This window comes from Anser cygnoides, chromosome 16 (assembly GCF_040182565.1).
Source record: "Anser cygnoides isolate HZ-2024a breed goose chromosome 16, Taihu_goose_T2T_genome, whole genome shotgun sequence".
In the NCBI taxonomy this organism is placed as follows: domain Eukaryota; kingdom Metazoa; phylum Chordata; class Aves; order Anseriformes; family Anatidae; genus Anser; species Anser cygnoides.
The window spans coordinates 7,153,909-7,171,773 of NC_089888.1; the positions used below are offsets into that span (position 1 = coordinate 7,153,909).

The 17,865-nt window shown below is 38.3% G+C and overlaps 1 protein-coding gene across 6 annotated transcripts in view; it reads left to right on the forward strand.

Annotated features, from left to right (window-relative positions):
- The window catches only part of BCAS1 (brain enriched myelin associated protein 1), a 49,480-nt gene that overhangs the window by 17,745 nt on the left and 13,870 nt on the right, over positions 1 to 17,865 (forward strand). For 5 of the 6 annotated variants that reach the window (XM_066978283.1, XM_066978279.1, XM_066978280.1 and 2 more), the window contains exons 5-9: positions 2,281 to 2,439; positions 3,017 to 3,061; positions 7,172 to 7,312; positions 10,412 to 10,447; positions 10,769 to 10,972. In XM_066978283.1, the coding sequence (XP_066834384.1) occupies positions 2,281 to 2,439; positions 3,017 to 3,061; positions 7,172 to 7,312; positions 10,412 to 10,447; positions 10,769 to 10,972 (585 nt within the window). The remainder of the gene's footprint in view (positions 1 to 2,280; positions 2,440 to 3,016; positions 3,062 to 7,171; positions 7,313 to 10,411; positions 10,448 to 10,768; positions 10,973 to 17,865) is intronic. The other variant, XM_066978281.1, reaches the window with a different exon arrangement.

A 17,865-nucleotide genomic window follows, 5' to 3' on the forward strand; every position in this document is an offset into this window, starting at 1 on the left:
TTTCTTTCATTATTATTTGCCTTTGGGACTTTGCACAGCATATTACACAGTGCAGAGGTTTTTGTGGTTATTTGGCTGTGGCTTAGAAAACATGGTATTGTAGGACTTTGCACTATCTCTGCTTGATTTTTATGCTGAAGGCCTGAGCCTGTATTCCTTCCTACAGCAGTATCCCTATGAAAGCACAGGATGGATCACAGTATCTATCAAAGTCCAGCTCTGTCTGTGTAGCAGCAGTCTTGGCTTGGGAATTCTGGAGTAGGGGCTCCTTGTGCCATGGGTCACTCCATGGCCCGTTTGTGTTCTGCAAGCCTGCAGGGATTTTTGGATGGCGTTGGGCTTGAAGCTCTGCATGGTTTGCAATAGCTGCCCCATCTGGGCAGTGCGGCGGTAGCAGGAGATGCATTTCTAGTGCTGCTAGTCATGGTGACCGTCACCTCTGCAACTGTTCCCAGTGGTATCTGCTGCTAATAATAGCTGTTTGCTATAGTGTCTAGCAAAAACAGCCCTTCCTCCTAAACAGCATGCACCTCAGCAGGGTTTGTACGTGTGTGAAAATAATTTATTTTTCTTTGATAGCATCAAGTACCTTGTTATTGAAATTTTGTTTAGCAATGTATATTCTGCTTTTTGCTTCTTCGATCCCTTGCCTCATGCTTCTGTTGCCCATTTAATATCTGAAATAGAGCCAGCATTTTTCACAGAACCAAAGCTCTTTAGATGGCATCCCCGGAGGAAGGGCTGCTGGAGCTGGTGTGGCCGCGTGTGTTCTGCATGGGACATATTGTTCTTGGAACGGCTCGGGCCTGTAGCTGGCAGCTGGACAAAGTGGTGTGTTAGAACCTTGCGAGCAACTCCTAAATAGCCTGTTGAAACCTTCTGAACTACTGTGCTGTGTTTCTTCATGGGTAAATTTGGAAAATGGTGGGTGGAGAATTAAACAGAATTCTGTTCTTGCAAGTCAAACGTATGTTTAACTCCTTAAATGCTGCATTGAGACTGGTCACTCCACACTCATCTTTCCTGATGCCAAATTAACCCTCTGAAGTTTTAACTCGTTTATATGTGTTTATTCTCCTTCCTTCAGTGACCTATAGAAATGTAGGTTCTTTACAAATCCTCTATGAATACTGCTTTTAAATTCCTTGGTACAGGGAAAGCAGTCATTGGGGCATCTAGTGTCCTAAAATCTGCTCCTCTAGTCACTGCTTCCTAACTGAGCAGATGTGTGCTTCAGTCTAGCTGAAGATAAGTTCTGGAGAAATACAGCACTACTATGATGGTCCATTCAGTAAAGTCTCAATTTTCCTACCAATGTCACCACAGTTCACTGCTATAATAAATGCAGGGCTGGATCTGTCAGTTATAATACAAACAGATAAACAAAAGGGAAGAGTGTTGTTGATAAGACTTGGATATTAATAATTATGTGTAGTGCTCTTTAAAAGGAAATACTGAATTGGACATGAGAATTTGTCTCAAGCTGTTTTCTCCTGCAAAAAGTTTGTGTTGGCTTTACCTGCACAGGCTGAAAGCAAAAGTGTCCAGAATGGCAGAAAAAAATAGTGCAAAGAGGTGCCAAGCTCTCCAAAACTGGTCTAAATGTTGTTTGTTTAAAAAATAAATAAATAAAAATAAAACAGACTCTTGTCTAGGTTTCTAAATAGAAATTAAGTAATCTTTAAGAATATCGCATACATGTGAGTGCTTGAGCACTGGGAAACTATTTTGGGGCTCTGGTGAATGTAATTCCAGGAGCAGAGGAGACAACTCTGTCTCAGAAGAATTACTTTGTGTTGTTGTTGTGTGTTTTTTTTTCTTTTTAACCTATACCATGTTGGTATTTACTAGATAAATTATTTCTGGAGTTGCAGAATAATAGGGTGTCGGAAGCAATCTTTGTATGGTACAATCAGACACTGAGCGAGCCATCAAAGGCTAAAAATCTCAGTGTTTGTTCCTATTCACAAGTTCAGCTTTGAAAAGAGAAAAGCAGTGTTGTTTAGGATGCTGTGTGCAACTTTACTTGTGTTTGTTATACTTGGTAGCTCAGAACAATGTTCCTCCAATCAACAGCAAATGCTGAATATATTAGAAAAGAGGGGAAAGAGATGTATAAATGCTCAATTGTTCTGAATACGTAGGCTGGAGAAATATGGTTGGAATTAGGGTTGTGACTGAGCAACATAATGCAAGTCACAAATGTTACTTTTGCATTCCACTGGAAATCAAGCAAGCTGGGACTGAGGAAACTGCCCCATTTTTTTTTTTTCCTTCTAGGAGATAGATGACTGCAACCGAAGAGACCTACGGCAGGACTTGGCAAGTGTCAACAGTCTCACTGCTGAGCAACCTGCAAAGGCAGAGGTAAACCAAGACAGCCCCCAGGCAGTTGCTGCAGTGGACAACCACTCCGTCATGAGTTTCTTTAAAACGCTGGTAAGCCATTGCTTTCCTCTACGTCTTAAGGCTATGGCTCAAAATGAGTGCTTGTAAAAACCCCTTGTGGATGTGCTTAGCTAAATGTAATGTGCTCTCTGTCATGAACACTGAGGAATAATGAAGCCAAATAGATGTTTTAGAGAATGACAGGAGATGATAGAGAGACGTAGGTACGTTGCAGTTTTGATAAAATGGTGACTGACTCTGAGAACTTCCTCTGCTGCACAAGTACTTGTAAACCTGTAGGTGTTTAGCTGTCTTAAATATTTTTTGCATGTTTAAATATTGATTTGTAAAATCTTGAAGTTCATTTGTATTGATTTTTGGTTGTAGAATCTTCAGTAACACTTTTGCTCCAGGTATTTTTCATCTTTGCCACTGCCTTTAAGTTACTCTTAAGAAATGTTTGTCTTAGAAATTTTCTCATATGTGAGAGGAAAAAAAAGTACTTTCACCTCTGTGCTGGGGGGGAAAAAACCTGCTAGTTTCAAACAGATGAACTTTCAGATCTTTTGAAAGATTGAGTTGGGTATGACTGTTTCTTGTGGTGTTTTTTTCCTCAAATATATTTAAGGTCTCACCAAGCAAAGCTGAAAGCAAAAGTGAACCTGAAGACAAGGTAGGCAAATTCCTTGTTCTGTTACCGGTCACTGTTTTTTAACACAGGTATTTATTCTTCATTGTATTGCCTCTTCCCCTACTGATAATATCATTTGCAGTCACAATTTAAAATATTTTCCCTCTGAATAAATTTGAAAGGAAGATGAGTATGAACAGTGTGATTCCTCAGATCATATGGTGCAGTTAAGATCAGATTTGTAGCATTTCTGTGAAGTTAATGACCTGGTAAGATTTTGGCTGTTACTCTGACTTGCCCTTGATCTGAAGAGTCCAAGTCCTTGCAGTGAAACCCTCCTGAGTCCACAAAAGCTCCATTTTCTCATAGAGCCGAGCAAAGTGTACCGTTCTTTGCATCCTGTAATGCATGTGGTCATCTCCGTTACCTCTTTGTACGTCTGCAGCACTGCAGGAAGGACACGTGAGGCCTCCTGCCTACAGCAGCTCCTGGGTTATATGGGCAGGGGCAGCACAGCTATCCTGTCCCCCATCTCCGGGTGTGGGAAGATGGGGAGGATCATTTTTGTGCTGAAATCAATAAGGAGCAGGGGGAAGCAGAAGGGAGGTCCCAGTGCTTCCTCTCTGGGACTCTTCTGGCTGAAGCACTCTTGTTTGTACCATGCTACAGTTGGAGCTAGTGGGCTGGGGGGAAGGGGTGGGCAGAGGTTGTTTTTTTTCTTTTTTTTTTTAAATGAAGGTGAAAACATAATCTTTTAAAATGGAAAAATGTAGGTGTTTAAAGTATTTTCCTTCTCCCTTCTTTCCCATTGTTAAGCTAGTGCCAAAGCTTGTAATTGCTTCAACAGAAGCAGGAGTTTGCCAGATGATCTGTATTAAGCTGCCTTCTCCTCCTTCAGTGTTTCATTAGCCTACAGGCATGTCACTGACTGTCTCAATGACTGGGAACTCCCAAATTAGATGTTGCTATAACTAGAACTAGAATGGTTTGGTTTTTTTCTCTTGCAACGTTTGTGATAAAATTTTAAATAACACAAAGAATAAATCCCTAAAAACAACAAGTTATTTCCATGCATCTGTTAGGGAACAAAACTCACTGCTTGCATCAACACTTGTTTTCTATCCCATTTTTATCCTTTGTCCTATTCAATCTTCACATAGTGCAGTACTAAAACGGTGAATATTTTTTACAGGACTTTGTAAGTACATTCAATGCTTTTAGCTCAATTCTGGAAGCTGTTAATCAGGGCTGATCTTTAAGATGTCCAGAAATAGTAGTTATCAAATTGCACTGTTTTAGTGAGTTTTGTATCTCTTTCTACACATTCTGAAAAATCCAGCTGTTCAGTACAGTTCGCATAATTTATCGTGTGCTTCTATAACAGGTAACTGGTGCAGGCGTATCGTAATTTGGAAACAAATATGCTGTTTGGGTTTGGTTTGCTATCACACCTGTGAGGGTAAACAAATCCAGATGACTAGCAGGATATGCAAACTTTTTTCATACAAGTTAATGGGAGTAGTTTTTTACAAAGAAATTCTTTACCTTCACTAGTGCTTTCCTGACACAAAGAATTGAGTTTTCACTATATTCAATAAAAATACACTAAAGTAGTTAACATGTCAACAGCCATAGAAAATTTGCAAAATTTATAGCTGATATGTATAATGAAATAATGGTCAATTCTCCCCTGAAAAAATAACTTCTGTCTTTAACAGTTGTGTTCTCAAGTGTGGCTTTCTGCCTCATTCAGGCTGAGCCTTTTCCCAAGAGCCAGCTTTTGGATAGGTTGGTTGGCACTGGGACCACTAGATATTTAAGTCCGGGTCACGCTTTCATTTTGGCTGCCTATGCACCTACTTGTTTTGTGTTCTCCCATGGCTAAGAGGACTGACAAGTGTTCTTGTAATTCTGAGAAACAGCTCAGCAAAGCACGGCAGCACCCTCCCTCCTGGTGAAATGCAGAGGTGTGCAGTATCGCCGAGTTCAGCCTGATGCAGAAAACCTGCTGTCTGTGCAGCAATATGCTGTCATCAATGGTGCCCCTGGCTTTAATCTGCTGGTTAGAGACATGTATGTTTTCAGCAGCATGGGCGCACCCTTAATGACTGTCACTTCATCCGTGTAAACACAGGAGTTTAGCCTACATAATAAATAATACTGAGCTGAGTCAGACATCCTGGGATTAATCGATCTTTTGCAAGTTTATACTAACCAACATGGCATTCGTTTGGATCAGATCTGCTCCAGACCACCTATCTGAGCCTTCTGTAACTGCTTCTGACAGTTATGACACTGTACATGTGGGAACGCTGCACTACAGCAGGGAAGTACAGCCAATTCTGATGCGACTGGCTGCAGCCTCTCCATAGCACATGGCATTCTGCTTCATTCAGTGACATTAGATGCTTCTTACAATCTTGAAACCAAGATCTCAGCTTAACATGCTCAGAAGCGTTATGTTCTGTGTTTTGGACCTTTTCTCATATCCTGTTCATTGTAGTCAGCCACAATGCTTGATGCTTTATATTATAGATACTATAGGCCAATTTGTTTCTTTGGAGTTTGGGTCACTTTTCCCGTAATTCCTGGAATTTTTGTCAACTTCTTTGAAAGCTCTCCTGAGTGTGAACACTTCATCTTTCATTTAAAAATAATTAAAATGATTTAAATACCTGTATATAGATAGGTAGATAGATAGATTGGCCTATAGATGATTCTTAATTAAATCAGGAACTAGATAGCCTAAGGAAAATGTTATGGGAATCAGAATGAAGTCCTGGATACTAGCAAGTAACAATAGAATATTACATCCAAGAATTACATAACAAGAATATTACATCCTACTTTGTCCTAAGTAATCACAAATACATCATCTTTAAAACCTGACACTGAAACACTGCAGAGGGAAGAATGCTACCCTGTATTTGTGATTAGTCATATTGTGGGCATATGTACAAGGCTGTTACCATAGTGCAGACTCCTGTGTTAACTTGTTTGGATGTTGAAGCTCAGTTAAGCAACTTTCGATATGTTCGATTTTTGTCCTCCATTTTTTTGTTATTGAAAATTATGAAAGTGATGGGGAAGGAGGGAGGAAGAAAAAAAGCCATTATTCATAACAGTAAAACTTAATCTTTTTTTCTGCACTAATACACAACCTTGCAGAGGGTTGTGTTGAAGATTTTGGGGAGGGGGGGAAAAGACAACACTGAACAATGACGTTTTGAGGAGGTTCTTGGCTTTTTAAAGATTATTTTCTAATGTTATGAAAAGTTAAATAGAACATTTTTTAAAAAAGTTACTCAATTTCTTTCCCAAGACTTGTAGAAAAGTCATGTAATTGAAAAGACCCACTTCTGCTTGATGCAGGGTAATTTAATCTGCTTTGAGCTGCAGGTTGTCTGCTACCACTATTTTAAAATAACCTGATATTACTTTTTCCATATAGACATCAATGTCAATGTTTTTCTTTGATACTTAGCCCTTTGTAATGTATTTTTCAATGAGGTGCTTAGAGGTCCTGTCTCTAATTTCAATGGGTATTGACTCCCAAAATCAGCGGGGTTTTTTTGTAGGTGCTTGGAATGGAGTAAAAGAGAAATGGTGCTTTCCAATTCAACAGTCTTAATATCAGTAGATCATTAATATTTATGATACACAAAATTAGCTAGAAATAAAAGTATTAATGCAGATTTGTAATATTGTTACGTAGCATATCATGAATATTCATACTGTGTTCTTCATAAATACTTCATTATGCAAAACACTTTAAAGCCCCTATAAAACTGGGGGGAAAAAGTTTAAAAGGAGTTTTCAAAGTGATATTATCTGCCCAGTTTACAAATAACCCCAAATTCAGTTGATTACTTATAAAAATAAAATAATACCGAAGCTTAAATTTAATGAATATTTGGGCAAATTGATTTAACTTTGAGTCAAGTGGATTACCATAGCTTTTATTTTTCATTCACTACTTCACTACTTGTTGCACTGAGTAATTTGGGGGGGGGGGGGGGGAGAAGGGGGATGTGCAGAGCAAAAAGGAAATGTTTATTTTGAAAACAAAGTATGAGTGTTTGAATCTTTTTCATGAACAAACTATACAAGTTCTGTAACAAGTACTGAACTTCAAATGATGTTGTACAAAAGGGATCGAAAGCAGAAAAAGGCCATGGTGGGCAACCTGCTCCGAAGACGGTGCCAGAATCCCAGACTAAAGGAGCCAAGAAAAAGAAGGCAGAGAGTCCCAAGCTAGGACACAGTACTTTTAGCAAACTCTTTAGGCATAAGGTCTGTATGAAACCCTAGAAAGAGCAGAACCCTGAGCAGTAACAGATGGTTCCTGTCACAGAGTGGAATTTAATTGGTAACTGAACTCAGTCTGGCCAGCTGTGCTGTGCAGGGCTCTGAAAACCAACAATGTGAGCGTTTCTGAGCCGTGCGTTGTAGAAACAAGCTTAGTGTGCAATGTGTCACTTGTTGTTGTACCATCTGTGAATTCAGGATTCTGAAACAATTCCTCTAACCTGCCGAGCTTCATGCTGCACAGGTTATGCTTACTAACACCTGCTAAGCTTCGTTGGTCTCTTAAAATAAAAATAAAAGGTACTGACAAACAATGAACTGTGCAGATATGTACACCTCCCTTACATCTCCTGTAGGGAAGGTTTAAGAGCTCAGCCCAACTATAATTGAGGCTTTAAGTTTCATGTTGACTTAATATGCACAGTCATGTGGTTGAAATTAGTAATTTGATGAACGGGGACATAACTGATATGACACAGGGAAGGAATAAGAACTTTCCTTCACAAATAGTTACTTTTCACTTGAAACGTAAAATTTAATATCTAATTTTAGTTTGAATGCAAAAAGCTTTGGTTTCAAGGATAATTTAAAAATGTTGAAAGAGCACACTTTTCACGCAAGTGGTTTTAGTTTTTATTTGTAATAAATTGCTGAAAACATTTCACCAGCTTTTGTCTCAAGGCCCATATATGGGCATTTCTATTTTTTTTCTGAAGAGGATAATATGCCATGGTGTTCTGTGGCAGGGAAGCAGAGAATTGAGGCTGCTTAGCCCAAAGAATGCAGAAGCAGAGCCCCTTTCACCGGGGGAGGAAAGTAATTAATATTTAATGCTTGTTCAAAACACCCACAGGGAGGTTTTGGTGAGTAGGGGGCTTTATAATTGACAGTTATATTTGAGCACAAGGCCAAGGGAATTCTTTAACACTTCCAAAACAACAATGTTCTTTCCACTGTCCTCTCATTTTGGAAATTAAAACTATCATCTGTTTTTCACTGAAGGAATAAACTTCCCAATGCATTAATACTACAATTCTTGCCAACTACTTAAAAAGTTAAAGTATCTACTACATTGATTGTATTTTAAATGTATTAAATGAAAACAAATTTATTTGTTCGTTGTTCATTAGGGCTTGCTTCTAGGTAAAAACATAACCAGTTATCATTTTTTTAAGGTGCTAGCTTCTCTTTAAAACATTTCAATCTTGAGAAATTCTAGGGAGAGATGACTTTTTCCTTTAGAATTCGATAGGTTTTTTTATATATATCTGGGTCTGGAATGAAAGCTGTTACCTTTAAGAAAAGCAACAACGCTAATATTTTGTAGTAATAAAACTTGTCTTATAAAATCTCTCTATTTTATTTACACAACTTTCTTTCCACACACAAAATACAGAAACAACTGGGACATAATTTGTGACATATTAGGAATAAGCACGATGGATTAAAATGGTGTTAAGTTAGCTTGTAAGGCTGATTGAAAGTGAAAATTCAAATCAGAAATCAGAGCACAGATGGGACAGGCAAGCCCTGACATTGTCACCTCTAGTTTAAACACAAGTTCTGCTTATATCTTTGAAATGGCTTATGTGGTAACTAGATGAATAGGGGATTAATTGGTTTGTTTGAAACAATCATTTTATTTAAGTATATGTAGTCTTTCTCATTAATTTTAGGCACTTCACAGGTTCTTCTGGAAGTTCTGTCTCTCAAGTCTTCTGAACTGCACTTACCTTAGTTAAGAAGAGATGGACTCCTAGGTTACCAGAAGCATTGTTTCTCAGTGTCCTGTTTACATAAATGCTTACAGCTTGTAAATATCGTTTGCAAACAATGTATGCATCCTAATATAAATTCATAACAAAGCTGATTGCAATAGGATTTGGCAATTCGGCTTCAGAGTTTTGATGGGATTTCACAGCTGGGGCTGCGTCCATGCTTTTATTCCCATCCATGTATGTCTGCCTTGCATTGCATGCCAGTTTTGTAGTGTAACTATACTGACTTTTGACTGGGAAGAAGAGAGTTAATCACTTATTTTCAGCATTAGCACTGAAGCCAGCTTGTGGCATTTACATTGCTATTTACCAGTTGTTCTGGATCCTGCTCCTTAGAGCTAACCACAAAAAGAAGTTCTTGGCTCCTGCAAAATATTTCTCACCTATTCTTTTAAGAAGGCTGCAAAGAGTGTAGCAGGCTGCCAAAACCCAGTGGGCTGGGCTGACATTTACCTGTGTCTGGGGCTTGCTGCTGCCCTTTCATACAAAACTTATTTTTTACTGTACAGATACTTCAGTATAAGTGAAGATGGATGTCAGGGTTAATAGGTACTTGTATGTGTTACTGGCCAGAAATGACTTCAACAAACTGGGTTCCTCCTGGCTTCATGCATTTTGATGAAAGGGACCTGTGAGCATGAATTAATTTTTACAGAAAAATAAATTACACCTAATTGAGAAAAGTATAAATGGATGGACTAAACAACCCTACTGCACCTGCAGAGCTCTTCTTTGCAGTGCTGCAACTCCTGCTTCTAAGTTACAAAGCTGCTGCTGTTCTGTGCCCGTCGTTCCCAGGCAGTCGTCTGTCTGTGCAGCCAGGAGAGCAGAGCTGACTGCTCCAAAGGCTGACATTAGCACATCCGTGGCAGGCATGCAGCTCCCTTGGTGGAAAAGACCTGGCTCTGGCTTGTATGTGTGCACTGAAAGACACAGAGAGCTTAGAAAAATCTCTGCTAATGTCTTAAAACCCTGCGTCATGTCTTACCTGAAGAGAGTGGAAACGCATATGTAAACATAGCTTTCTTTTTAGAGAAGAAGCTGAGGACTGCAAGCACAGTAGAATGATAGAATGAGCATGAAACAATTCGGTGCAAGGCTGCAGCGTTGCTGCAGGTAGGACAGGGGCTGGCAGTCCCTACAGGCAGCCTTGCCTCTGTCAGGGATCAGTTTCCATGGCTGCAGGAGCCAAGACTTCCACTAACATTCACTAAAAATTAAAAAAAAAAAAAAAAAAAAAGACAATTCCTGAACTGTGTAACTGAGTGCTGACATTGTCAGACTTGTCTGTTTTGTTTCCCTCCAGGCTGCAAAGGAGACCCAACAGACAACTAACACCAAAGTGAGTAGGGTGATTCAAGTTACCTGAATGAATAATGCCATCAAAGGATGATTATTCTCATTGTCATTTTCAGTTTCAAAGACTGTTTTGATTTCTTTATCAATTAATCATCTCTATTATGGAGGATGGGTTGGTCTGTAATTTGTTTCCTTTGTTCAAGACAGGGCAAAGCCAGCTCATAAGCTGCACCTTACTGCTTTTTGTGTCCAGTGCACTGGCAGCCTGTTGTGCACTTACCACTTAAATCAGGTGATGCTTAAACATGCTGTGATTATCTTGTCATTCACATTTCCAACAGCCTGTGTGTTTGTTTATTTCTAGAGCACTGAACAGCAGCCTGTTAGCTCTGTGAAATCAGACAAAAATGTCCCTTCCTCTCAAGAGCTGCAGACAGCGAAGCAGAATACAAAAGCCCCCGAGCCTGCAGCCCAGCAGCAGGCAGCAGCCACTGAAGCCCCCAAAGAGGTGACAAAGGAGAAAGCATCATCCACTCCTATGCCACTCAGCAAACTCTTTTGGAAAAAGGTATGTCTGAATTTCAAAGCTGGTCCATCCCACAGCTCCCTCTTCACACAGCGTCTAGAGTTGCTGTGAAGTACACAGCAACAGTAAAGCAGTCACATCTGTGCAGCTGAGCACATCCTGCGTGCTGAGTGCATAGGGACATAAATACTCCATATAGCTGCAAGTCCTTGTATGAGCTTCGAGCAGTCACGTGTACACATGGCTAATAACGGCAATTACTCCTCTGGAAAAATCTTGTAAAATCATAGTCTTTAAAACCTGTCTGTAGTATTTTTGAAAAATATTGCTGACGAAATACTAGTTGGTTTGGTTTTGGTTTTGAGAAATGGTTTATTTCTGAATATCTGAAAACCTGGAATCTGGTGGGTCTATTCTTACTCAATACACCAAAAAAAAAGAAGTCATACAAGAGTGGATCAGTCTTTAAGTTTGGAGATTGAGTTCAATTGTTTAGAAAGATGTTCTCCCTCAGTTTAAAAACAACTTTAACTACAATAAAGACCAACTTCGAAAACACGGTTCCTGTTTCCATGATCCTTAGTGCTTTTTATGAGCTGAAGGATGCTTTCTTCATTTCATTTAAGAGAAGAGCTGTATTAAACTTTGCTGAATTGTTGTATGTTGAATAATTGTTTTTCTGGGCTTCTGTTTAAGTTCAAAACCCAGAAATGAAATGCTTCCAAATACACAGAGGCTGAAGGAGTGGCTAGCCCTCCACTGTTTCTTTAGCAATATTTTCCCTACTGGGCAGAGATGGTTTGAGTTCATTACTTGCATATTTAAAAAAAAAAAAAAAAAAGGTTTGGATATTTACAGAGTAAACAATCTTGAAAATGATCTAAGCTGTAAATGCTTGTTATTTGGGACTTCATTTCCTGTGGAATTGGGTAAATCAAGTATCTAGAATGACAGGAAACCTGTAAAGGAGGAGGAGGGAGAGATTTTTTTCTATGTAGTTACTATTGCTACGGAAACCTTCTCCTCCATCTGAATAGTCTGGCTTATTTGAAAATGAATGGGAAGTAGGATGTATGCTGAGCATCATAAGAAAGAGTCCCTCTGGCAAATGTTTGCATGAAGTTTCAATGTAAAACTGAGTAATCCGGTCTGAAGTTCATATTTAATATTATAGCTAATATTTCATATTACAGCTAAGTTAAACTAGGTCTAGGTCTTTACAACAACTTTCATGGAAGTTCTGGAATCTCAAGCACCTCAGGACTTTTTACTGAAATTCCATCTTTCACTTTTCTGTTCATAATTCTGCATTTAATTTTACCTACATCATCACTGAAATAAAACTTTTTACCTCAGTGAATGGAAAGCATTGTGGAGAAAAATGTACAACACAGTGCTGAGTTTGGTTGCTACCAAAAATACTAAGGGTTACTTATATCACTGTACCAAATACACAGAGGTATATTAGAATATGAATCTGACATTCTACTTTGTAGAACAAGCTTATTTATTCTTAGTACAAACTTTTTTTTTTCTGGAATCACCCTGAGACCCAGAGTTTTTGTAAGTTTTCTGAAGTAAATTTCTGCAATAGATTTTTTTTTAATTAAAAAAAAAAACAACCTTTAGCATTGAATCCTTACTTATAAAAGGCTGGTTTTACTTTACAGGATTTTCTTGACACAGAATAATACTATATTTCCTTTGAAAGACCTGGGTGACCCACTCAACTTGAGGGTTTAAAAAAAAAAAAAGAGTATAGATGTATAAAAGTCCTCAGAGTACAGGTTAACCTCAAATTTCAGTTTGGTTTGAGGATTGTCTTTTTTTCTCCTGCAGTGATTTTTTTAATGTAGTGCTCTTCTGTTAGGACGGAGGATTGAAGCTAACAACTGTCCCAAATAGGTACATAACTCAGTCATGTGTAGTTCTTTTTTTTGAACTAACAAATAGCAGCTACGGTACTCAATAGTCCAGAATTCAGAACCCACTTCTTTCCTTCCAGGCAGTCTCTCAGATATCTGTCTTCCGATGAGCTTTCACTTCAAAGTATAGCTAATGAAGTGCTTGTCAACATGTTGCAGTTAATGCTGAATTGAATAAGTATGTTGAATTAGGATTTTTTTTTAACTCTGCAGATGGAAACCACTTTAACTGTATTTGCCCCACTTCCTGATCAGTCCACAAGAGAATTCTCATAAGTGTTACTCAAATGTTTGTCATATAAGTGTTTTTTAGCAAATGCTAAGGGATATTAAGAGAAAATTACAGATAATAATTTCACATATCTGTGTTGGAAACTTGGTTTCAAGACCTGGCAGATATCTGATCAGGGCAGAGAAACATAACACTTCATTTATATCTGATCAAAGTATGCAAGTAAATGATGGCGGGAGGGGACTCAGTATTAAGACTGCTCAAAATTATCTTTAAAAGCAGTTATATTAAAAAAAAAAAAAAGAAAAAAAAAGCAGTTGCAATTCTGTTGTCACAAGACACAAAAAGTGTTCTTTTTACTGGAAGGTATTTATGTACTGATAATACAAATAGCAAAATAGTTAGCTGTCCAGTGAAGCAGAACAACACTTTTTATTGCTGAGCCTAAGACCATACTCTGTCATAGGAAAGAAAAGGTAAATATTTGGGTGGAGTGTGCAAGGCAAATGTTAAAACTACCCAGGACTTATCAAGTTCCTGACAGAGTTTACCTGCTCCCATCCTGCAATATACCACCTGGTAGATAGGAGGGAAGGAGATTATGGCCTTTTTTTTTCCCTTTTTTTTCTTTTTTTTTTTTTTTCTGGATGGATGGATGCAGAAAAATTTTAAAGAGAATTCCCTCTGGTTCAAAGAGCGAGTAAGGCAAACAATGGATTTTTGATGGCCAGTTCAAAACCTGTCTGGTTTTAACCATGATGACTGCTGGCATAGCTGGTGTTCTTATAGGTGGGAAAAGCCTTAACCTCTTCAAACCAGTGAGTAAAAACAATAGGACTTGAGTCAGCACCATGTTCCTGGCTTGTTTACAGAATAGTGTGATTTTCACCATCAGCTGGCAGTGAGGAATATTAATTAGTCTGAACTGTGATAGCTCCTGACTGCTGGGTGACACCGTCAGGCAGCAGCCTCAGGTGAGAAGAGGCTTAGGGTGGGGGTCCAAGGCTGCACTGATGGATGGTTAGGGCTGAGCTGCCTCCACTGCAGCAGCCTTTGCTGTCTTTGTGCTGGCAAAGAAGGGCAGGAAGGTGGTTAAAGTCTTGCTAACCCTCCCTGCTTCCTGCCTGCGAGTCTGCAAGAGGCAGGAACAGACCTCAAGCATGACTGCTCTTTTAAGGGGAAACTTATTGAGCAAAAGGTCATCTCTCATAGCTTTTCTTTTATCTTAAAAATATGTTTCAGATAGATGGTATGATTGAGGTAAGACAGAAGATACCTTGATTCTTATGCAGTGGACTCCAGCACAAGATCAAAGCAGGGTACAGTGTTTACCTCAATTTTGAGGAAAGATGCAGCAAGCAAAATGAAAACTCTTATCAAAGTTTTCCAGATCACAAAATAAGTTATATTATCATAAGGGAAAGATTTCTACGGTCAAGAAAGTGGTGTGGTAATAGTTACCCATAAAAACAGGAAGGTTTGTAAGAACCAGAAAGAGAACAAAAAGGGTGAACAAACACTTTCAACTGTAACTGTTTAAGCTTATTACTAGAAGAAAATTAGGGACACCATTATTTAATAACTTGTAGAATGTTTTACAAACATAATGAAAGAACGACCCTTGTAAACTACTCTTATAAAGCACATCTACAAAGATAGATTAAAATATTTTGGAAAACAGTGGTAGCTCTGCAATAGGAAGAGCAGAGAATGGCTCTCATGTAAATTCAGACAAATTTTTCATTAAATGTATTCTAAGCTTGTCAAAGAGTGCCTTTTAAAAAATAACAACCTACCATAACAATAGCTGCTGACTCAGGTTGAATTTATTACAGTTTATGTCTAAGGAAACTGGAGGCAGAACTTAGACCTATGAATCCAGCAACCTCAATTAATGTAATTATTTATAAGCAGATAACATGTTCATGAGGACACTTATGCATAAAAGATATATGAAGCTGATAGAACTTGGCTGTTTGCAAATTATTATTATATACAAAAAGTGGTGTCCTCTTAAAATTAGTCACAACTTTGATACTATTTGATTTTGTCCCAGGTGAAGCAAAGAGGAAATTTAGCCATTGCTCTAGAGAACAGTTTAGGTTAACACAACATCATTCAATGTTTATTGACTATTTATCTTTGTCAGTCTCTTCCTAACACTTTCAATTCCTGCCAGAATCACCTTTGTGATTCTCTTGAATGCACAAATGCAAATTTTTCTTCTAGCTTCTTAGGGGAAACGGGAACAAAAAATAAAAATTCTAATTGTAAAAGTGTCAGAAAACCTTCTTAGCAGGAAGAGGTTTTCTCCTCTGCTGAAAGACTATACACAGGCATTCTCTGCATCTCTGAAGTAATATGCCTTGGTCGTTTGTCATTATTCTCCATGAATCTCTGAAATAACAAAATCATAACAGTAAATATTCAGCATTCCATCTTGGAGAGAGAGAAGGGTAAACAAGCATGATTTCTGCGGATAATTACAAGAAAATTAGCATAAAATGATATTTTTAATTACAAGATAACCTGTAACTTCTACAACAACTTTGCCTAATAGGGCAAAAAATGAAAGTAACTCTACAGGTAAATGGTTTATCTGTTTAAAAAAAAATACCAATTAGTTATTTTAAAGCAGGATTTAAACCTTCCTTAAGCCTTCTGTGTAATATACAAGAAGTATAAAAAGACATTGAAGACACTTATTACTTTAAAAAAAAAACAAACATCTCTGAATAGTTGACTATCACTTAGCTCTCTATTTTATTTTATTTTATTTTTTAAATAGACAGTGCTTTTCAGAGTTTGACATTTCGTCTCAGGGTGCATTTGTTAGTAGTGACACTAATGTCGTTGCATAGAAGTAGCTTGAGAGACAAAACTCATTTGGGTTGCAGCTGTAACAGCATAGCAGTAATATGATGCCAAACTGTAATCTTTGAATGATGAGCTCCCAGAAGCCAGGTTGCTGCTTTATTGAGCCAGTGTTCTAACACGTGCAATGAATCTCCTCTTCAAGCAAATAGATGGTGAATTGATTATATGTATGTGAACGAGGCAGAAGTATAGGCTAAAATTATTATAGATTATCTCAGAAATGTTCATAAATATAAATTAAATATACAATTCTGTGGGGATGGGTGCTGTGATTCAGTCACCTCAGGTAGTAGGAGAAGAGGAATATTTATTCCTGCATTATTGCTCTCCCTCACTCCCCCAAAGTCATTTTATCCACAAAAGGGAAGGAGGAAAGTACAAAGCAGAATCTGTCATGTTGCTCTAGAAGTCTGTGGTGAAGCAGCCCTGGTCCCCCCAACTCAAAAAGAATATCATTAAACTAAAGGTATAATACTAAGAGTGAACAAGTGCATAATTATTTTGAAAGGCTTTGTTAGAAGAACTACATAAATTAAGATTTTTTTTTGGCTCAAAAAATTTGGCAGAAACAATGGTGACAGCAATGCAGAATGACTACTGTAACACTAAACGTGAACAAGAAAGATCAGTCGTTTTTGCTCAAAGTAAAATCAATAGAGTGTTAAATGGAATTATTTGGTCACAAAAAGTACTTCCCACATAACGCATACTTCAGCTGCAGATTTATTTATTTATTTAGTCACAGGGTGCTGCTGGATATCAGGAGATTAAGGCAACTCAAGGTGTTTAGCTAAATTTATGTAGGAAAAAACTATCAGGAGCTGTTAAACCAGAGATACTACATGGGAATCACTGAGTTGAAGATGATCAGAAAAGTATCTGAGGGCAGTAGTACTTTAAGCTGCTGCTACAGGAGGCACCCATTTTTTGACCACAGAGATAAGATCTGATGCTGTGGTGAATCTTTGGTCTTATCCTTTAAATTGCTCTCATGTTGTGCATGTGGCTAAAATTAGTTTCATCAAAATTCTTATGAGTATGCATGAAATGTGAGTTACTGTATGTACATGTAAAAATTGTGAAATATAATTTATTGAGATTTATTTACAGCACTTCTTTCTTATAGTAATCAGTATGCATTTCAGCTGTAGTTTCTATACTTTTAAACAGAAATCTGTGTTTAAAATGCCAATAATGAAGATGACTGCTTTTGTTTGATTTGATATTGAAGGCTGAGTGTAACTTACGCTGCCCTTACAATATTCTGCACCTTTCTGGGTAGGCTGCAAAATGGCAAAGTGCTAGCTTCAGGTCAAATTACCTGGTTATTAACATAATAGCTCCTTTATGGCAGAAAGGAAGACACTTCATACAGTTTCAGCGGGATGGGAATTAATTAGTGGTTCTTGTGGGCACAGGAGAATGCTATTTACCAGGGCGTTTATAAAAGGCAGAAGAATCAGCTAAGGGAAGGCATGCCCAGCCTCCTGCCCAGGTGTGCTTCCACCTCCTCCAGCAAGGAGCCTCCTGTTCATGCATGCTGCACTGCCCAGCTTTTGTCCTCCCCTTAAACTCATTGAGAGCTCCCAGGACAGCCTTGAGAAGGCTGCGGAATGAGCCAGGCAGGAGATTAATAAATCTTAGGGGGATCCATATTTCAAAGGAGTTTACAAACTGCATGCCTCCTGTTGAAGTCTTGTTATAATAGAAGCAACTTTCTTGTAATGCACAAAAGCTCAGTGGGATTCAAAATCCTTCTATAAAAGCAACATTGCTGAGTACCCAGCAGATATTCTTGAACTCAAATGGGGGTCAAGATTATTGAAGAGGATGACTGCGACCCAGGGGATTAGGTGAGATAATAAATGAGCTAAGTGAGTACCTTATACCTCAAGAAGTCA